This window comes from Pipistrellus hanaki (assembly GCF_964339955.1).
Source record: "Pipistrellus hanaki genome assembly, chromosome: 19".
Classification (NCBI taxonomy): domain Eukaryota; kingdom Metazoa; phylum Chordata; class Mammalia; order Chiroptera; family Vespertilionidae; genus Pipistrellus; species Pipistrellus hanaki.
In genome coordinates this window covers 2,678,172-2,700,230 of record NC_140521.1, presented here as the reverse complement: position 1 = coordinate 2,700,230, position 22,059 = coordinate 2,678,172, and the positions used below count along the sequence as shown (strand labels likewise).

The following is a 22,059-nucleotide window of genomic DNA, read 5'->3' as shown; positions in this document are numbered from 1 at the left end:
CTCTGCCTGTGACCATGCAGCTGGAGCACTGTCTCTGGAGGCTTCACAAGAAGCTAGTTTTGTTCCTTTGGGATCAGGTGCTTGCCAAACACTTAACACAGGAGGCAGGATCAGCTGCTTCTGTGCACCAGGTTTTATCAGTTATCTGTTGCTGCGTAACTTGGAGGCTCAAAACAACCGTGCTTTCATTTAGTGGCTTAAAACAGCAGTAAACATCTTAGCATTTCCATGGGTCAGGAATTCATGAGTGGGTGGTTAGTTGGGGTGATTCTGGCTAAGGGTGTTCCATGAGGGCTGCACTCATCCGAAGGCTTGATTGGGGCCGGAGGCTCACTCACATGCCTAACAAAGTGATGCTGGCTGTTGAGAGGTGGGCCTCTCCAAAGGGCTGCTTGAGTGTCCTCACAACAATGCAGCTGGCTTTTCCCAGAAAGAGTGGTCCAAGATAAAGCACATAGGACCTACCCTCACAATCACACTGTTGTTGTTTTTTATTTCCACAATATCCTATTGGTTACACCGGTCAGCCCTGCCTAGTGTGGGAGGAAGTCTCCAGACTCTGTGACTCCATCTGTAAAGAGCCCTACTTGGCTGTTTGAAACAAACGGGGAAGAAGTGCTTGGCAGCCAAAACCGGTTTGGCTCAGTGGATAGAACATTGGCCTGGGAACTGAAGGGTCCCAGGTTCGATTCCAGTCAAGGGCATGTACCTAGGTTGTGGGCACATCCCCTTGGGGGGAAAGGGGGTGCAGAAGGCAGCTGATTGATGCTTCTCTCTCATTGATGTTTCTGACTTTCTATCCCTCTCCTTCCTCTCTGTAAGAAATCAATAAAATATATATATTTTTAAAAAGTTTAAAAAAAGAAGTGCTTGGTAAACTGTTGCATAAGTGAAAGGGATGCTTCCAAGCGCACCCTGGAGGTCTGGGTCTGTAATCTCAGTTGCAGTGGCTCCTCCGGTGCTCATCTCTGTGGGTCTGAGACTTTAGTGGGAAGAGCCTGCTGTGGAGTTAGAGGTCTGCGCTGCCTAGCAGGACCCTGGGCAGTCACCCGGCTCCTTTGCTTGGTGTCTGCCAGGGCTCAGGCCACAGCAGGCATGCTCTGCACGGGCACCAGTGCAGGCCCTCCTCCTTCCTCCCTGTGCCCGCTGAAAACCCTTCAACCAAGCCTTTAGCGATCAGTCCCAATGGGTTTCACCTCCCAGCTCTGACTCCAGGGCCTCTCCCAGCTTCAAGGGTCTGAGGTGGTGAGGATTTGCCCTGAGGCTTTCTTTCGCCTGGGGCTATTGAGTTGGGGTGCCTCAACCCATACCTTCTCTTGCATCCCACAGAAACGAGGGCGAAATGGCCCACACCTGCCGTGGCACCATCGACCTGTCCACCGCGCACTTCGACAGGGAGGATTATTGCGGTATCATGCTGACCAGCGGGGCAAAGACCTACCACCTCAAGGCCGGCTCGGAGGTGGAGCGGCAGCAGTGGATCATCGCCCTGGAGCTGGCCAAGGCCCACGCTGTCCACATGTTGCAGAGCCACTCAGGTAGTGTGCTTGGCGCGTTGGGTGTACGTACAACGTGGTGGGTCTGGAGAGAGCGGGAATGGAAAGCACTAGGGGGGTGGGGGTGACCAGGAGACCCAATCTACTCCAGACCAACCCTTCCCACCTGACTCCGTGCGTTCTCAGCAGTGAGATGCTCACGTTGGTGGGCGGCTGGCAGCTCTAAGGATGGAGATGTTTGTGAGGGTGAGGCTTGTGTCCTTTCTTCGGAAGCATCTGTTCCTGAACACGAGGAGACCCTTCAGAGTGCATGCTGAACCTCTTGCCTGCAAACCCTCTTCCCCAGCACCCAGCCCCTTCCCATGCCCTGCTTTCCCTTAAGTTTGCTTATCCTTCAAGGAGAGGCCATTCTGAAACCCTCCCTGAGCCAGCCCCCTGCCCGGGCCAGACGCTTGTCTCTGCAGCCTGGCTCAGCCCCTTGTGTCCGGTAGCATAGAGGCTAGCGCCAGCAGGGCCTTCCCAGAGCCTCAGACTCCCCACCTGCCAGTCCATTGGAGGCTTCGATTATGGACCTCCTAGCATCCCGTTCAAAGATTTCTAGGCCAGTAATCACCTTGATGACTAATTGCTTCCTTGGTAGCTAACCTCCCTGGCTGTTGTGACCTTGGGCAAACTGCTTGCTGTCTTTTGCATCATTTCTCTATAAAATGCGCTTAATCACGGAACCGCCTCGTAGAGAATTAACCTAGAAATGCATCAAAAGAACTTAGCACGCGGCTTGGCAATTGCTCAAAAAAAAAAAAAAAGGCAGCTGTCGTTATTAATAATAGTCACCATGGCAGCTTAAAAATAACACAGGTTCCCAGCTTCCCGTGCCCTGGAAAATCCGAATGCATGAGAGCAGCATGGGGGTCACCTGCGTTTAAGGGGAAAAAAGTCTCTCCTTGGGTGCGATTGCCAGATTTAGCAAATAAAAATACAGGTCACCCAGTTTAACTTGAACTTCAGATACACAACAAGTAATGTCTCTCTATAAATGTGTCCCACGTAATAGTCGGGAAATACTTATACTACGATTTATTTATAGTGTTTCTCAAATTCAGATGAAAAGGGCGACCTGCATTTCCTGTCCCTGCATTTAACGGAATCCTGGGCGGCTCCTGACTCCAGGCCTGGTCCTAAGGTGAACTTCCCAGTCAGAAAGTAGAGTATTCCTTCAATGGCCACATGGGGGCGCTAGAGGATGGTTCATTTGCCTCTCTTTGCTCCTGAATTCATGTCTAAGCGCGAGCAGGTTGTCTGACTTGCCTCTCAGTACTTGAGAATCATTTTCAGATCTTCAGGTTAGCTTCCCAGAGGGGTGCCGGGGGTTGTAAGCATGGAATACAGAGCTGGCCACCCCGCTGTCTTGGGCTTTACCTCGAGGGGGGCTAATCCAGCCCCTGAGAGTTCCTGCTCTCCTGCCCTGCTCCCCAGGCTGGCCTGCCCCCACCACTGATGTCATAGTCCTATTCTGATATCACAGCCCAGCGCTCGGAAGGATCTTAGGCAGCCAAGATTCTGTGAGCAACCAAAAGCTCACATCTGTGCGGGGGTGAGGGGAGCTTCAGTGACTGGCGGCCCTGGGGGCCGACCCTATAGAACATCTGGGCAGCCTGCCACTCTACCGCTCTAAAATGGAAATCCTCTGAAAGGTAGGACTGCGAGGGCTTTCCTCCGTGGCCCCCTCGGGTGGAAATAGACTCCTGGGAGCGTGGCGCTGCTCTGGCCCCGTTCACAGCTCCCGGCAAACCTGCTGCTTTGGCTGCAGGAGGCCTAGAGACATGGTTGCGTCACCTCAGTCCACTCAGCATCCCTCTCTTCCGTTTTGAAGGAATGGCTTTCTGAAGCACAGGGTTTCTTTCTCGTTGTGGGGAGGTGCTCCCCAGTGATTGGAAAACGCCTGCGAGTACTGAGCCATGGTGCGTTCTTCTGTGGCACCCCCTTCGTCTTTACTCCGGGTAGGGACACGGGTACGTAACCTCAGGACCAAAGGGAAACACAGCCACGTGCTCACTGTCACCTCTCAGAGCCCTCGCCAGGAGAAGCCCCATCTGCTTAGCTTGTCAGAAGGTGTTAATGAGGCCTCTTGTGAGCTCATTAAGTTAGCAAAATATCGACGGGCACGGATCAAACGACACAGTGCCTTTTCTCTCACGTTGGTGGGGTGAGCACATTAAAATTCTTAGGGGCGGATCACCGGGATTCTGATCTGATGGGCAGGAAACCCCATTTTTATTATTTTTTTGCTAATCCTCACCTTAGGGCATTTTTCCATTGCTTTTTCAGAGAGAGTAGAAGGGAGGAAAGGAGGGGGAGAGAGAGAAACTTGGATGTGAAAGCTACATCAACTGGTTGCTTCCCGCACACACCCTGACCAGGGTTGGGAGGGAACCTGCAACCTAGATACTTGCCTCTAACCAGGAATAGAACCCACAGCCCTTCGGTTCAAGGGCCAACACTCTAACCACTAAGGAACACCAGCCAGGGCAGCAACCCCCATTTTTAATAAGCTTTCCACTCAGGCCTCATGGCAGTCCCCGGGGATCTCATTTGAAGAAACATGGTCTGCTCAGACTCCCTGGGCTGCCTGCCACAGCAGGCTTGGTTCGCCCATTTTCAAATTCCATGCTGTCCATGGAATAACGGAGTTTGTTTTACTATCACATACTTCTTTTTTTTTTTTTTAATATATATTTTATTGGTATTTTACAGAGAGGAAGGGAGAGAGATAGAGAGCTAGAAACGTCAATGAGAGAGAAACATTGACCAGCTGCCTCTTGCACACCCCCTACCGGGGATGTGCCCGCAACCAATGTACATGCCCTTGACCAGAATCGAACCCAGGACTTTTCAGTCTACAGACTGACGCTTTACCACTGAGCCAAACCGGTTTCGGCTGTCACGTACTTCTTAAATGCACTGGACCCAGGGAGGCAGAAGGGATGGGTAGGGTGTTCACCCGGCGCACTTGCATCCAGATCTTGACCCCTATCTTCCAGGTGTGGGTGCGGCCATCTTTTCTTCCTAAGAAGAGGGGTTGCACCTGTCCTGGGGGTGCTCTACCCTCCACAATTGACAGGCTATTCATGGTCCTCACCTGAACAGAGAGTGGGAGCATGGGTGTGAGTTATTAGCCAATGAAACAGATAGTGGTAAAGGATATAACTGAGCAAAGGGACTGGCTTCTGGTGACCCAGGCTGGACATTTAGTGGTGCCCAGAAGGGCAGTCATTGCTCATGGACAGGTCAGCAGCTGAAAAACAGGCATGCTGAAATGTTTGTGTGTGTGTGTGTGTGTGTGTGTGTGTGTGTGTGTTTTATTGGGGGGAATTGTCCTTCATTAGAGGATTAGTAGGATCAATAGGTCAGAGTCATTTGACAAGAAAATGTGGACACAGGTTCAGTCTGCACGTGATGCATCCTTACATTAAGGCGGGTTAAGTATAGTTTTCCTGCCAGGGCAATCACCTTGATGACTAATTGCTTCCTTGGTAGCTAAAGGGCATCATCGCGCTTGCCTTTGTAATGATCAGATTTGAAAGGCTTACGCTCTGTTGCCATTGAGGTGTTAAGCTGCTGGTGGATCTGCCAGCAGGAGCTCCAGGCTCCGATGCAGGCGAGGCTGTGGCTCCCGATGTCACTCATTCCCCGGGCAGAGGGTCCCGGGCCAGGGCAGAACGTGTGACCTAAACCCAAGGCAGGTGGAGCAGGGGCATCCCCCTGGCACCTGCCGCCGTTCGCTCTGCCAGGGAGAGCTGTGATTTGGAGATAAACTTGGAAAGGTCAGGGCGAGGTGTTCTGGGTTCTGCAATTGGAAGGCTGGCTCCTTCGCACCCCTCCCCCCACTGGCAGTCCCTGAGTCTCTCTTGCGTGGTGGCATGGTGAGGGCTGTGGAGTGCCAGGTGCCAAGTAGCCAAGTGGCTTTAGTGAGGGACGTGCCATTACCCAAGGCCATTCGGTCAGAATGCTAGAAGTGAAAAGGGTGTTCCCGGCTATTCCTGTCTTTTCAGGAAAAAACAAAAAACAAAACACTTTTGTTTTGTAAAAACACTCACAGAGAAATAGAAAGGTGCAACCATCCTGGAAAAATACATAAAAGGGAGAAAATTCTCTAATCTGCTAACCCTGGAGTTCACTGCCTTGTAATACTTTCTGTGTGCAGGTGCATCTAGATCTAGATTTGTACTTTCATATCAGTGGGGGGCGGGTGTGTGTGTCTGCAGTCTTGGCATATCAGGATAGCACTCTAACCTACTGAGCTACCTGGCCAGGGCTAATCAAACACTTTTTTTTTTTTTAATTTTTAAATACATTTTATTGATTTTACACAGAGAGGAATTGAGAGGAACAGAGAGTTAGAAATGTCGATGAGAGAGAAACATCAACCAGCTGCCTCCTGCACACCCCCTACCGGAGATGTGCCCGCAACCAAGGTACACGCCCTTGACCGGAATCGAACCCGGGACCTTTCAGTCCGCAGGCCGACGCTCTATCCACTGAGCCAAACCGGTCCCAGCCTAATCAAACATTTTTAAACTACTTAGGTTGTGCTCAGTGTTTACCCGGTTCTCAGAAAAGGCACTGGGACACCATTGCTTTGCTTCCCGAGTTTTGTGAGGGTTTTTGGCACAAGTACGATGATTTCCTAAGGGTCCATTCGTAGAAAAGGGATTACTGAGTCACGTACTTGCTTCCCATTTTGATATGTTACCAAGTTATCTCCCACAAAGGTTGTTCCAGTTTATACCCCCTTTTAGCAGAAATGCGTGGCTAGGTTAAGGGAAGGTACTCCCCGGAAGTTCTTTTGTCATAGCTCATGTAAATATGCCACTACTATTCCATTCTACATAATAAAAGGGTAATATGCAAATTGACCCTAACCGTGAACAACCGGTTGCTATGATGCGCAACGTCACAGTCACCTCCCAGGGCTGGGTCCAGGCCAGAGGGAATTTCAGGAGCCTTTGCAGCAAAATAGTTTGATTGAGAACCCAGCGAGCCTCCTACCCTGTCCCCAGATCAATAGGTAAATGGACAAATAGCACTAAAATATAGCAATAGAGTCAGAGGGGTCATAATTTAAAAACCCATAAGCATTCATCAAAACAGCAAAACAAAACAAAACAAAAACACACAAAAAAAACACACCTAAGTATTCAGGATCCACATGCAGAATCTTCAATCGCCATGGTTTGCATAATAAGAAATACATTTATGGATGCAAATGTATTTTTCATGGACCATCTGCAGGATTGTTTACTGAAGAAACCGAGGTTATAAACCCTCCGCAAATGCTTCCTGCAGATACCTACTTGCAAGCCCATGAGTAAAAAGTTTGCATTTATATTTCTTAATGAATAATCCCTTTCGGAAGTTTAATTAGTCATTGTGTCTATGCATGAATCATTCAGAATCTGGGTTTGCCACCAGCACATGACAGTTAAAGTCAGATGAATAAAAACAATATTTTCAAGCAAAATGTGAAATATTCTCTGGCCAGTTATCATTGGTTGACAACATGTTTTATGGAGATAAAAGTTGATTGAAAGCTGTTTTGGGCTGTCTTCTTGTCTATTGGGGTAGAAACAATGTGAAAGGCGTAAGCTTTAGGTGTTTTTCTGTCCTGGCATTTTGAGAGCCCAGAGTCTCTAACACTCCCCAGTCCACCTGACATCAGAGAGCTGCTTTATTGTTATTAATCAGTAACATTAATAACTCCTGTCATGTGTGCCTGTCTGACTTTACATCTGATGCTTTTTAAAAAAGCAGATTGCCGGCTTGCTGTGTTCCTAGAGTAGAATTATGCCCGTGACTACTTTGATGGAAGCGGCAAATACATTTTCCATTAGGCAGAGGTGAATTGTGGCTTACTCACCCCCTCACCGCTGCTGTGGAGAAGGTGCTGGCGGCAGCTGTGTTTTTGAGGAATTGGCTGTGGTGAGAACAGGTCCCCAGCCTGTCCAGTGGTCCTCACTTGCCCTGTCATTTGGTTTGCAGGCATCTGAAGGGCCCTGAGCACAGCCGTGTGATAACGTACTGCTGAATGCCTTCTCAGGGTTGGTGTATCGCCCGCTGGCAGGGACCTTGTTCTGACTCTCTGGCAGCCTAGAGCCTCTTTCTCCCTGCCTGCCACCCCAAGGTCAGCTTGGCAGCATGGGGCCTGAGGGTGAAGAGAGAGAGAGAATGAGAATATAAATTAAGTAAAACTCCAAAGCAGATTTAATATTATGCCATTCTTACTAGTACTTGTGTTGAACTTACTCATTCAGGAACTATCGTGTGCCTCTTACCCTGGCTGGTGTGGCTCAGTTAGTTGGAGCATTGTCCCATATACCAAAAGGACACGGGTTCGATTCCCAGTCAGAACATATACCTAGGCTGTGGGTTTGAACTCCAGTCAGGGCACGTGCAGGAGGCAACCAACTGATGTTCTCTCTCACATCAATGTTCTTCTCTCCTCCCTCCTCCCTCCCCCATTTGCCTAAAATCAATAAGCATATATCCTCAGGTGAGGATTATTTAGAAAAGAACTATTATGTGCCTTTCCATAGTGCTATGAACACTGCTGGGAACTGCCAGGCCCCCATAAAAACAGTAGTAGCCGTTCTGGAGAGCAGGGATGCCTGGGTACGAGGCAGGTAGGTAGATAGCAGTGTAGACGTTAGAATTATTTTCTGGTGCATGGTACTGGCGGGGAATGTTCTGGGGGCTCAAGGAAATGGAGGTGGAGGCAGAGGACAAGGCAGAGAGCCACGCCTCAGCAAGGTCAGCTCCTGCCCAAGCACCCACGGCCCCGGGCCCAGCGCTGCAGCTCTCGGGACAACTTCTGAATTAAGGTCTCTGACACTCCAGTGGGTGATCAGGAGCCTGGTTTCCTGGTGAGGGACAGTGAGCAGAGACTCCGAGTTGACAGGGACAGTCAAGGTCATGGAGCAGAGCTGTCACTAGGGGTCCTGAGACCTGGGGTGGAGTTTCTGTGCCAGAGGCAGTCAGAGCCAGAACCCCATTTCAGTTAGGGACTCTCCTGAAGGAGCAACGGAGGGGATTTGAACAGAAATGAAAACCGTGGCAGTGGCTCTGCAGGATGCCACCAGACTCCAGCAATCCCATCCGGTACCAAGGATGTGGGGGAGGGAACTGAGTTCCAGATGGCAGTGGGGCCTCAGTGGCCCTTCCTCCCCCAGCTCCGGAGACAGACCCCAACTGGTTAACTCCTTGCATGAGACAGTGGAGAATGAGGGCTTGGGCCAAGGGCTACCCAAGGGCCCAGGGCCAACCCCCTTGGGCCTCGCTGGGTCAGATCGGGGTGAGATAGCGCCCTCGGTGCCAGGTCGGGTTTCGGCCGTGTGCCGCGCGTTTTAAGAGGCTGAGCTGCCTTCGGTCCACCTCCCTCCTCGGAGAGCTCGCCTTTGTCTAGCCCGCGGGTTGGGAGGAGAGCATCGTCCCGGCTCCTCGGCCCGCGACGGACTGAAGGAGGCGCATCTGGCCCTCCGGGGCCTGGCGGGCGGCCTCTTGCAGCACCCTGTGCTCTCCCCGCGGATCCCTGAGGGACGGAGGCGGCCTCCGGGGTGGGTGGGAAGGAGGCTGAAGGAATGAGGACTCAGCGCAGCGCCCAGGCCGCGCTCAGGCCGGCTGCCTGCTGACTCGGAGGGCAGAGCCGAGCGCTCCAGGCTGCGGGCTGGCCGCTGTCCGCGGTGCTGAAAGGGCGGCCGCGGCGGGGAGGCGGGCCCGGGGCCGCGGGGCAGCGCACACCCAATCCGGGGACCGCCCTCCTTCTCCCGGGCTCGGCTCGGCGGTGGCAGCCGGCACTGCACCGAAATGGACTGAGAGCGCGGCGGCGGGAAGGCGGCGGCGGCGGAGGCAGCGGCAGCTGCAAGAGTCCCCTCAGCCTCGGGGCCGGACCCACGTTCGCACCCGGGAGCCGCTGCCTGGGGTGAGTTGGGGCCGGCGGAGCAGGGGTGGGGCTGACGGGTCCTGGGGCATGGGCGCTCTCGGGCTTTCCCCTCCCCATTGTACATTCCTTTGCGCCCTCATCCTGGGCATCCTACGGGGCTGAGGGCTCAGACCTCTGCTTAGGCACCTCCCCAGCCCTGGATTCGGAAGCAGAGCCCTCTGCCCTCCCCAGACAGGGACAGAGCTGTAGCCAGAAGTCTGAGGACAGTCACAGGCATCGCCTCCTCCCGCCATAGGTGCAGCCCACCGCACCGCACCGGGAAAGTCACCGGGAAAATATCTTCCCTTCTCTGTGCAGGGGCTGGTCCCAGGCAGCCCAGCCCCTGGAATTCACCCAGAGAGAGGCCAGCCATCTTTCAGCAGGGGCGGCAGGCTTGAGCCTTCCCCGGGGCTGCATGCCAAAGCTAAACCCCTCTCCCCGCCTCCTCCAGCCTCCTTAGGCACCCGCCACACCTGAACTGCCAGGACCCGGGCTTCCGGGCGAGGGTCACGTCAGTGCGCCTGGCTGCTGTGAGTGAGCTGGACTGAGAGAGAGGAGCAGGCACTCCCTGTTAGCGTGTGCGTGCGTGTGTGTGTGTGTGTTTGTGTGTGTGGTGTTCTCAGCAGGCAAAGGGGATTTAAAACTCCGGTAGTGTCCGTCACAGGAAAAGCCCTTCTCCAGCCGGCTCGCATCTCTGAGTAAGCAGTTTGGGGTCACACTGGGCCACCACCAGCCAGAGGAACCTTGGGCTTTCTCAGCCCCTAACGTTGCTCCCCTCGTGCCTTGAGCCGCCCACTGGAAGGGGAGATGTGTTTAAATCTGATGGGTCACCTCTGCTTCCGACCCCACCAGCACTCGGTTCCCATCTCCATCACCTGGCAAGGTCAGACAGACAGACCTCTTGGCTCCTAGAACCCGAGGGGCAGACTGCTGGGGGGGCTTTCCTACCTTGACAAAGGGCCTTTGATGTGTCGGGAGGTGAGGGGGGCGGAAGAAAGGGGGGTGGAGGGGGAGGGACCATCCTCCAGGACCTTGGAGAGGTCTAGTTGGCACTAGATTCCCAGTCTTAAGAGTTCTAATCTGATGGATGCAAATGAACCTTCCGAATCTTTGCAGGCTGACGCCGGAGGTCTGGGTCTGTGTTTTGTTCTGTCTGTCTAGCTGAAGCTGCGTGCGTTAGATATGACTCTGGTGGGCACCTTCCTTAGATCATCGGATACCCGGTGGTGCCGGTGAAATGAGAGGGAGGTGGAAAAGATGTGTGAGGCGATGTGCTAGTTTTAGGGTCAGTGTGAGCTGCGTTGGTGCTGCATTGCCGGTGGAAGTGCATGCCAAGAATACTAGCCTTACTTGCATACAGCAGACTACTCGATAGCCAGGTATTGTTTGTCTCTGACCAATGTTCTGTAGAAATGAAAGGTCATAAGGGGAAAGTCTAATAACTGCACACCTGACATATACTCGATTTGCGTTATTCTTGGCCACTTTTTTTTGTGGTCAAGAGAAGCTATTTTGTTTTGGGTGGGTAAGTTTTTACCCATCACGTCAACACCTCACATTTCAGCCAGATGAAAAAAGCTCTTTAGAGAGTAGTTGTCTGGAAGGATGTCTGACTCATAACTGGACTTTGACATCCTTGCTGACTTGTTTCATAAAAATGTGAAATTCAAAATGTATAGTGGAAGGCCGGCTAAGCAGCAGGCCATTGCTTTTGTTCTGGGGAAATAGTGTACTTGAGTTTTGCATATTGTTTGTTGTGAAAGTAGATTGATAGCCCCAAAGTTTTCTGTAACTGGATCAAGTTGGGATACACACACACACACACACACACATACACACATATACTGGCATGTTCTACACCTGTAATGCAATCAGGCTCCTTATTTTTATTTATAGTCTGAGCAACTTAAAACCTCCTCAATAATTCAGGTGGGCTCATGTTCTCCTGGGTAACCGAGGAAGATAACATCTGAGGTTGACTGGGTGATACACAGTCCTAGATTCAGCTCACAGTCTCTGTTCAGAAGTCCTGCCCTTGGTTGTATCACATCAAGCCTGCATCTATGCATAATTATAAGCTATGCATGAAAAATATGAACAGAATCTTTCTGATTGGATTTCTCAAGGCCAGGGCAGAAATTAAAGACATGGTGATGAATCGTTAGCAATAGGACAAGTTTCATTTTGATGAAAGCAATTGATCTCGGCTTCCTGGTAGAATGGTACTAGGGATGGTGGCAACACCCGTGTTGTGTGAAGGAGTGAAAAGAGGCTCAGCTTTGTAGATCGAAAGATCTGGGTTCCAGTTCCCATTATACCTCTTAATCATTATGCCATGACTTCGTGGCTCTGAGCCTCGGTTCTGTCCTTGGTAACGTAGGGAAAGCAATAGCTGCCTGGATTGTCGTTGCCGATGTTATTCTTAACATCTCTTGCCACAGTCTCCACCTCTGGTCTGAGCTGACTGTGAGGCGTTGAGACAAAATCCTCACACACCGGCGTTTATACTCAAACTGGGGGGGCCGTGCAAGGACTCGGCAGTTTGCCTTGGGTTAGCCTGGTCCCGCTGGTGGTGGTGTTCCCACGGTAGGGACTGTCCTTGGTTCTGCTGTCACCCAGGGGCTTCGGCTGGCCATCAGTGGAGCTTGGGCAAAAGGACCAGGGCCCTTCCCTTCAGGAGGAATGGAGGCTAAAAGCCAAAGGCCTGGGAGGTCTCTGTTCAGAGAAGCCCCTCCGGGAAAGGTGGGTGGGGCAGGGTTTGTTGCAGGGAGAGGCTGCCTCTGCCCCTCCTGAGGTTCTCTCTCTGATGCGGGGTTTTCCTCCTCCTTCTGGCCCGCATGCTCATGGCGATAGCATGTGACACTGGGTGAGTGCTTACTTCAGGACTTACCCACAGTAACTCCATCCTCGTAGCATGGGATAAGAACCGTTACCATCCCTAGGGCACAAACGAGGAAGCTGAGGCTCAGAGATGTTAGATCACAGGCGCCCACGGTCTGAATACGGCCCCACCTCCCCAGCATGAGGAGAGGCCTCACAGAGGAGCTGATGGCACAGAAAGTGGCTCACCCATGGGTCACCCTGATCTCCAGGCTCACAATCCAGGGCTCCATTCTCATGCTGAGATGACAGCACCCTCCCTTCCAGGCCGGCCAGGCCAGCCCATCCTCACCCAGGGATGGAGCCTGTGATCCGCAGCAGAGGCAGCAGCCCCAGTTGCAAGCAAAGCTAGAAGGTGGAAGAGTCCTTGGAGATGAATGAGGCTGGCCTCTCAGGATGCGAGGCGCCTGAGGCCCAGGGAGGGAATGACTCCTCCATGTGGGTGGCCGGGAGGGTCTTTATTCCATCCCCCGGGGCAGGTATTGCTGGCGGCTCTGTGCCAAATGGCTCTCTAAACCAGGGACCTCTCTGGGTCCCAGAGACGCCCCCGAGGTGTGCAGCTCCTCGGACCCTGGCTCCCCTGCCCAGGCAGCAGTTCCACCTGGCCTCTGCCGGCACAGGGTCGCATTTGCAGACTGCATTGATTTCCAGTTCCCTGGGCGAGGAGGTGATTTAAAGGTTATTCAGTTGAGTTTCTAGTTCCCTGGGCTTGAGACCTTTCTCCAAAAATGCCTGCTGCTAACAGCCTTGATACAAAAAGAAGTGCTTGTGGCCCATAAACTTGAATTATTTACAAAGCATGCAGATAGATCTCTTATAGCTGCTTTGCACACACACCGCCCCGCCTCAGTGGCTGCTTAATGAGTGTACCAGGGAGCTTGCTTTTTTAATTGAAAGGCATTTCATGAGGCTAGCCCGATCGCTGTTTCTGCAGGCACACTGCTCTCCCCGGGCTGCCATTCCAGCCACTGGCCGCATCCGCTTCTGTCCCCTGCCTTGAGCCCCAGGCCCTCAAGCCTCCACTCCTTCCTCTCCTCCCCCCGAGGCCATGCCCTGTCTGTTTTCCTACCACATTTTCTCTGGGTTCTGTCCTTTCTCCCAGGCCTTGCCGCCACAGCCCTGATTCAGTTCCTCATTATCGCTGACTGTTTGCAATATCCTTTGACCTCGCCGACTCACAGCGTGAGATGGGCTCCTTTTAGACTTGCCCCTGGATGCCCCAGGCAGATTCATCTTTCAGAACCCTGGTTCTGTGCTTGTCACTGCTCTCCTGACACACCTGCCCTGGCCCCTGCTGCCCGCAGCACGTGGGCAGATGTCTCAGCCTGGCTCTCCCAGGCAGTGATCCTCCTTCTGCCCGGGTACCTTCTCCCTCTCCACGTCCTCCAGACCTGGCTGCCTCCCTCTTCTGACTCCCCCTCTGCCTGGACCAGAGCACACTGGCTCAGTCATTCATTCACAGCGACCACCTGAGCCTTGCTGCAGGTCAGTTTCAGGGCTGCGTATCAGTAATGCCAAAGTGAGTGTTGTGGGTTGTACTGTGTCGCCCCAAAAGATGCGTTGAAGTCCTAACCCTCACTACCTCTGAATGTGACTTTATTTGAAAATAGGGCTTTTGCAGATGTAATCAAGTTGAGGTCATGAGGGTGGTCCCTGATCCAATAATACTGGTGTCCTTCTAAGAAGAAGGAAATTTGGACTCAGACACACACACAGGGGAAAGGTCACGTGAAGACACACAGGGGCAGGCACACGGAGGTAGAGGCAGGGATGAGAGTTGTGCTGGCATAAGCCAAAGAATGTCCGAGGCGACCAGAAGCTGGCAGGGGCAGGGAAGGGTCCTTCCCTACAGCCTTTGCAGGGAGTGTGGCCCCACTAACACCTTGATTGTGGATTCCTAGCCTCCAGAATGGTGAGAGAAGGAATACCTGTGGTCTGAAGCCCTAGGAACGACAGCCCCAGCCCTCACCTCAGAGAGGGCAGGGGAGGGGCAGCAGCAGTGGGGCCAAGGAGTAGGGAGTGAGGTGTTGCTGCATCCACAGGCTGAGCTCCGAGGGGCTGTGGTATGCCAAGGAGTTTGAACTTGAACTTGCCGCCCCCACACCTGGTTGCAGCTGTGTCCCTTCTTTGCAGGGCCCGTCACCATGGGGGGCTCTGCTCCTCCGCTTCATGGAGATTGTGCCACGGGTGCGCCAAATGATCCAGCCCCTCTCTGACTGCTGCCTGCCAGGTTGGTCTGTGTGCACTGATGTGGTGGCTTCTCTGATGTGACTTCTGGACCTTCCTGCCGCCAAACTCACCCATTGCGCGCGCACCTCCCTTCACGCCTGACCTTCACCATGAGAGTCTTCTGTAGGGTCTCAGAGCTTCAACATAAATGGGAGTTGATTCTGGCACTTCTTTCCCATTGTAATTTGTTGCAAGATCACTTTGGTTAAGAAACACAAGATGGTAAAATATTTAAATTACTCTAAAATACATAACTTTAAATCTAGTTTTTCATCACCTCCTTCCACTCATTCCCCTCCCAAGAGGTATACACCATTTGTTAGCAGTGATGCTTTTCCGAATCTGTCCCTGTATATTTACAAAGACACACACATACACACACACACACACACACACACACACACACCTCACATATGTATAAATGAAATCAAATCATGCATATTGATTGATAAGCCTGCTTTTTCCTTTACCAATATATTTGGAGATCTTTCCATGTCAATATAAATAGACCTCTCATTTTAAAAAGAACTCCCTAGAATTCTGTGGTGCCCCATAATTTCATCGTCTCCCTCTTGATGGGCAGTGAGGTTCTTTCCATTTTGTTATTATTCCAGAGAGTGCGCTAGTGAGCCTTCCTGTCCGTGCCTCTCTGTGCATGTGTGTGAGTTTCCCCACAGCACAGACCGGTGGGCATGGAAATGCCAGGTTACAAGGGCACGCCCATGACAAATATCAACAGATACTATCAAATTGTCAGCGACAAAGAACGCATACACTTAGGTTTTCCCAAAGTGTGGATTGTCAGTAGAGGCCACCCCATCATTCTGTTGACTCTTTGTTACTCTGATGGGTGAATTAAAAGGCATTTCCTTGTTCTGTTTTCCATTTCCCTTATCACCCTTATACTTTGATCTGTTTGATGACCAGGCAGTTTGTGACTCACGTATTCACATCCATTGCCATTTTATTGTTCAAATGTTTGTGTTTTCTATGTTGAGTTGTAGGAACTCGTTCTGAGTTCTGGTTATTTTCCCCCTGTCAGTTATATATTTTGCAAGTATTTTCCCTTGGTTGCTCATTTTTTCACTCTGTTTATGGTGGCTGTGGTGCTATGGAGTTCCTAAACGTTTATGTTGTAAGATCCAATCAGAGGCTTAATTTTTCAGTAGAAGGGAAAAAATGGAGCTTGGAGGTTTAAAATGTCGCATTCTTGACCCCCTCACTCCCCCTGGACTGTTCTTGCTCTTTGACTTCGAACAAAACCCCTTTATTTCACTGAATTTCAATGTTGCCAGCTACATCAGTCCATCCTGCCCCACCTCACCCCCAGCTCCACAGGGATCCTGGGAGAGGCCTTGACAAAGCCTAGCCATTCTGACCTTCTCAGCTAAATGGACTTATTGACGGACATTGAGATCCACTCTTCCAGCACGGGTCTTGGCTGGGGCAGTGTGTTCGGGGCATCAGTGCCCTGTCCCAGAGGTGGCTCTTTTCCCAGGTGTTGTTTGGTGGGAAAGATTGCACGGTAAGATAAAGAACACTTGGAATGCAAGAAATTCCCCAGCAATCTCACACCTTCACAACACTGTTCTTGATTTTTGCATGTTACCTCTCCTTCCCCCCTCTGCACATACATTTGTATCTCACACTTGGCATCATATTAAACATGGCACTTCATGCTCTGCCTTTCTTACTGCACATTCTTGCTGACAGTTTTCTGTCTTTATAATGATCATTTTAATGTGTGTATAAAAGTTCATTAGGTTGATGTATTTTCATGGCCCGACAAATCTTCCAGTTGTTGAGCATTCGAGTCTCCCATTTGTGCGATTATAGATAATGAGGCAGTGAATGCCTTTGTACAGAAAGCTTTTTGCTTCTCTTGAGTTATTTTCTGAGGAGAAATTCGCAGGGGTTGGGTTATTGAGTTAAGGGCGGCAGCAGCCTCCTGGTACCTTGATGCGCTATAACATCTGTTTATGGAATCAGTATACCGCTATTCCATGCCACCAACAAGGAGTGACCATGCCAGCTTCACTGCACTGACACTGGCATCGGGCGGTAATACATCTTTGACCATTTTAATATTCTTAAAAGGGGACCTACCTCCAGGCTGCTTTAATGTGTGCCTCTTTAATAACCAACAAAGAAGGAGAAATATCCTACATAGATTTGCATTTGCATTTCCTTTTATTGTCACTTAAAAAAAAAAAAGAATACTTGAAGTCTAGACAGATGGATAGTAATCCCTTGGGGGTCCCAGCTCTTTGATTGTCTTGAGGAGTTTGCTGGTGAAAGTAACAGATTTCAGCAAAGGGCCTTTTGGTCAGTAACGGACACGAGTCATCAGGTGGGGCCAGCGGGCCTGCCACTTCCGGGGCAGATGGGCTGAGAAGAGGCCAGAATCCTCAGACCTGCCTGGAAGGACCCGGCACCAGTCCTTTGTGGGGGACTCCAGGCGCCCTGGTCCTCAGGCAGGCACCCCTCCAAGCACACGTGCAGGGGTGCAGTGCAGTCCCCGGCTCGTTGCAGGGCGAAGCCTGCCAGCCTCGCTCCAGAGAGGTGGTCTCCACCTCTCCAGCCGCCCCTAGCCGCCGAGGGCACGTCTGGGCAGAGGCAGGCCTAGGCATCCTCCCTGGAGAAATGACTCATTTTTGCCTTTTTTCAAGCTCACTTGAATGGTGCCCTCTCCCCCATTCCATTTTTATGATCTAAAATAATGATAAATTGCTATTTTTTACCCTCAAATGTTTACTTTAATCGCCTAGCAACACATGATCATAGATTGCTCTCAAATTAATTCTTTGGCTTTGGTGCAGAGCCATTTATTAATAACGATGGCACTCAGCATCTATGTATGGCTTTCCTTAGAGCACTGCTATTTTAAAGAGCTCCGTTCTTCAGATATCCCCGGAGGAGGCACCGGAGGCCTTCAGCTCCCACAGTGGTGGAGGGGTGTGGCCAGCTCCGGTCAGGACGCCAGCTCAGATCTTGGCCCTGCAGGACTCCCAGCTGTGCTCACCGCTGTGGTCCAGTCACGGTCTGCTGGTCAAGGGCCGTGGTGCCCTCACAAGAGGGGCCAGGAGGGGAGCAGTGATGGAAGGCTTGGGAATACAGGAAGGTGGTGTGGTGTGTACTCGGGGCCAAATGGGGCTTCTGATGAGTAACTAAGTTGCTTCCATCATTGATTCATTAATCAATCCATTGATTTGTTTATTCCCGCGTTCATTCATCCAGTGTGCCCCTACCATGTGCTGGGCCACACTGAAGGCTGAGACTAGTGAAAAGACCACAATCCCCGCCCTCAGTGAATTCACAGACTGGCCTGGGAGACAGGCAGTGACTAGGAACCTACAGCAGGGCATGCTGGTCCTGGAAAAGAGGAAAGCCCAGGGCATTCTGGGAGCCCAGACTCGAGGAAATTCGCCTGTGATCCTGTTGTTTTAACATTTCCTTAGATTCATAGTTTTTACATAATCATGCTATGTTGTGTGATTTGCCTTTTTCCTCTCCGTATTTTGTTTTTAAGCACAGTTTCTTCTGTAGCACCATCACATACATAAGTTTAACTGGCTCTGGAATATTCATGAAGGTGATGAAGTAAGCATTTGCATAGTGTTAGACTCAGGTTGCATCTAGATTTTTGCAACAATTGACATGGGACACAGAGCCTGTGCTCCTTTCCCATTCTGAGGGCGGAGCTGTCAGGCTATGCTGACCAGTTTGGAGGTGGGTCTAGGGGCCCAAAAGGTCAAAGAGGACTCCAAGGTCTCTGTCTGGAGCAAGCAGGAGGATGGCACTCCCGCTGGCTGAGGTGGGGAGGCCTGTGGTGAGGGTGGGGGCATGCTGAGAGCTCAGATCGGGAGAATTCGGGTTGGATGCCCATCAGACATGCCATGCAGAGGCCCTGCAAGCAGCTGCACAGGAGAGTTGTGCCCAGAGAGGTCTGGGCGGAGACAGACCTTTGTCCCCGGATGCCCGCAGCCCCGTGATGGCAGTGCCAAGGGAGCCTGGTGCCCTGGGGACCCGCCTGTTGCCTTCCTCCTCCGGGACAGCGGACGGGGAGCTGCAGGTGGCTGCACACAGGTGCACCGGCCACCGCAGCAGAATCAGGGGGACCCCGATTTCCTGGAATCTCCGGGGCCCCTCGGCTCTCCTCTCCGAGGCAACCTCCCCTTTGAAATACAGCGACGCCAAGCCTGCTGCTGCAGGAAGGCGGCACCTTGGCTCCCATGTTCCCTTGAGAATGTGACGTTTAAATGGGGAGCCCGCGGCGCCCGGGTGCCCGGGGTTCGCTCCGGCGAGGAGCAGGGGGCGGCCTCCGCGGCTCGGGCGGCGCGGACGGGGTTAACGGGCTCGGGCACCGGGCGGCAGTGGTGCATTGTGGTAACTCGGCGCCGGGACCCGCCAGCGCCCGCCGCCTCCGCCGGGCGGCCCGCCGAGCTGAGCTGTCCGTGCGTCCGCACGAGCCCCGGGGCCCGGAGCCATGTAGCGCCCGCTGCTCGGAGGCCGCCCCGCGGCGGGGATGAAGGGACGCGGCTGCTGGGAGGCGGCCTCCATGCGCTCCTTCTGCAGCTCCGGCTGCCTGAATAAATTTAAGAAGGGTTAGTGTGGCCCGGCCCCCGCCCGCGCTCCCTCCCCGCGCGGCGCGGGCTGCAGGATCAATCCACATCCACGCCAGCCTCTGATGTCACTCCCTCCGGTGCGGGGAGCCTGGAGGAACCCCTGCCGGTACCCGCCCGCGTGCGCTCCGGACTCGCTCTCCGAGGGCGGCGTTTGGGAGAGGGGCTGCAGCTAGAGGCGGTCGGTCTGATTAACCTCTGTGAAAAAGAACCGAAGGATAGCCCAGAGCTTTCAGAGAGGAAGGGGGAAGCCGCGGTCCGTGTTTGATCCACCCGCCTCCCCGCCTCCCCGAGTGTGTGTGGGGCCCGTATGCTCTGGATGGAGCATGGGCGGAATTGCTGCTTTGCCCACACTGGCTTCTTCGCACTGGGGCTGCCTGAGGTGTCCGTCCATGGCCCACCCCCTCCCCTTTGCCCTTTGAGCAAGCTGCGACTGACAGACAGATCAGGAGTCGCCGCCTGGGTTTGGTTTGAGCAGCAGGGGGTGCGGGCACCATTGGCTGAGAGCCCCTTGCCAGCACTTGGTGTGGGCGCTTAGCCGTTTAAGATTAAAGCAAATTTACAAAGCTCTGGCTTGAAATTCCTGATGCTTGAAACCTCATCACTGGAGATTTTGCATGAGTGAAAGCTGCTATGTTTACCTTAAATGAGTGTTTATATTGATTTAAAAATATGGGGAAAGTTAGGATTCTTTGACCTTGTAGACTTAACAGTCACAGAGGCCGTTACTTTCACTGACCTCTAACTTATTAGAAACAGTTCCTTTTAGACATTAACGCCCTGTGATCTTAATAAGCCTGTGACTAACTTTGCCTGCTGACTGGCGATGTGAGTGGCTTCATGAGGCCCTGGCCCAGGGCGAGTATCTTTGAAGCTGCAGACGCCAAGCCTCAGCCCTGGAGTCAAGTTTAACCATTTTAGGAGAATTAACCAAATTCTTCTGGGGGGAAAAAACAAACCCTCCTCACATCTGAAGTCTTGGGGCATCTGTAGTTGTAAGCTCTGGGATTGTATCTCACGGGAAGCTGGTACTGCGGCTCTGTCTTGAGAATCCTCGGTCTGGCTCAGTTGGGTGAGTGTTCTCGGTGCGCCAAGAGGTCCTAGTTGGGTTCAGCTCAGAGCACGTGCCTGGGTACCAGGCTCCATCCCTAGTAGGGTGTGTGGGAGGCAGACAACCCATATTTCCGTGTCTCTTTCTCTCCCCCCACCGCTCTAAAATAAATTTTAAAAAAATTCTTTAAAGAAACTTGCAAAGTATGATTAGTCTTAATTACCAGTTTTTATTTTGGATATAATGTTATTTCTAACGCAGTTATGTTCTTTATGCAACGTTTAAATGATATTCCTGTTGTTCGTTGAAGGTGGATTTATTCTGAGGGTGTAGGTTGGAGTGAGGGGGGAGGGGAGGAAAGGATGTGTTATCAGTTAGGTGTTAAATTGCTTTTCTCCAGTGGCCTGGTGATTTCTTGGCTGTCATTCTCTAGGTTTGCTGCTACAAGGGGCCTGGTATCTACCTGCTTTCTGCCTGGCTGTGGAAGGGTGCTCATCGTGGTCAGTTGTGACCAAAGCACTGGCACCTTAAAAGTGGTGGCAGGAGCCCTGGCTGGTTTGGCTCGGTGGATAGAGCATTGGCCTGCAGACTCAAGGGTCCCAGGTTCGATTCTGGTGAAGGGCATGCACCTTGGTCACACAGGCAGAAATAGGACCACGTGACGGTAATAGAAAGGAGGGTCACTGTGCTAAGAACTGTCCCAGCAACTGTGCAGGCCACACCGTACCCACAGCCACGTGACAGGAACCCACACCAGCGAGCAGATGAAGGGCTCAGCCCTGGCTGGCCAAACGCAGAGCCCAGGAGGTGCTGGTCCTGCCATGGGGAGAGGAGGATGTACACGGGCCTGCGGTGCCCAGGAGCCCGTGAGTCTGAGGAAAGGCGCTGCCAGGGCGGAGCGGGGTGGACTGACAGGCAGACTTGCTCTGGGTGCGTCTTCCTCTGACCTTGTCCGGGAGGGCCGTGCAGCCCGCAGCGCTGCCCTCTGTGGACACGAGTCCCTCCCCTGCCACCGGCTTCCTGTGAAGTGCCGTCCGCTCAGACTGCACAGCGTCTAATCAAATAGATGAGCAGCCAGAATAGATGGAGCTCTGGGCTTCCGGCTCCAGAGAGAGGTGTCCTTTTAAGTACCGCTCCCTCTGACGTGTGTGGAACAGTGACGCCTGGCGCTCAGCTCAGAAATAGTAGCTGCTCAGGCCGGGTGGGGGAATGAGGCCACAATCTCGGGGAGCCCAACTCCACCTGGGCAGTGCCCGTGGGCAGTCCTCCGTGGCCTGGCAGGCCCAGCGTCCTTCTGGCTGGAGGTGGGAGCTGGTTAGGGGGCAGGCGATGTCCCGGCTGCCCCACTGCCCACGATACGTTTACATCGGAAGCGGAGCCGTTTGTATGGGGCATGACCGTGAGATCATTAACCATTTGGAATAATACCATGTGACCTCACTCATTTGTGGATAAGAAAGAACGTTATAACCTGACGAACAAAAAGATACAGAGGCAGGGAAGCAGAGAACAGACTGTGAAATTACAGCGGGAAGGCTGGGGAGTGTTGGGGGGTGGCTAAGAGATCAACCGAAGGACTTGCATGCATACATATAAGCACATACCCACACCCACATACACTGTTCTTGGCCAGCCCCGGGGACAGTGATCGTTTTAAGGGTTATTTACTGTTAAGGCAACAATTCCAGATGTTCCTGGGGTTTCCGTAGCTCCACTACCCCTCACGTCACTGTTTTAAGGTCTCCATTTTTAGTAGTTTTCCTTCATGTGAGCATCCTTTTTACATCGTTGGGATACACACGTCAT

General features: G+C 52.4%; 1 protein-coding gene across 5 annotated transcripts in view; it reads left to right on the top strand.

The window, feature by feature from the left end:
• The window catches only part of OSBP2 (oxysterol binding protein 2), a 46,475-nt gene that overhangs the window by 8,146 nt on the left and 16,270 nt on the right, over positions 1-22,059 (top strand). For 2 of the 5 annotated variants that reach the window (XM_084867648.1, XM_084867649.1), the window contains exon 2: positions 1,330-1,538. In XM_084867648.1, coding sequence (XP_084723774.1) covers positions 1,330-1,538 — 209 coding nt within the window. Of the gene's footprint in view, positions 1-1,329; positions 1,539-9,130; positions 9,472-10,210; positions 10,355-14,484; positions 14,582-22,059 lie in introns of those variants that run through there. The other 3 variants (XM_084867651.1, XM_084867652.1, XM_084867650.1) reach the window with 3 other exon arrangements.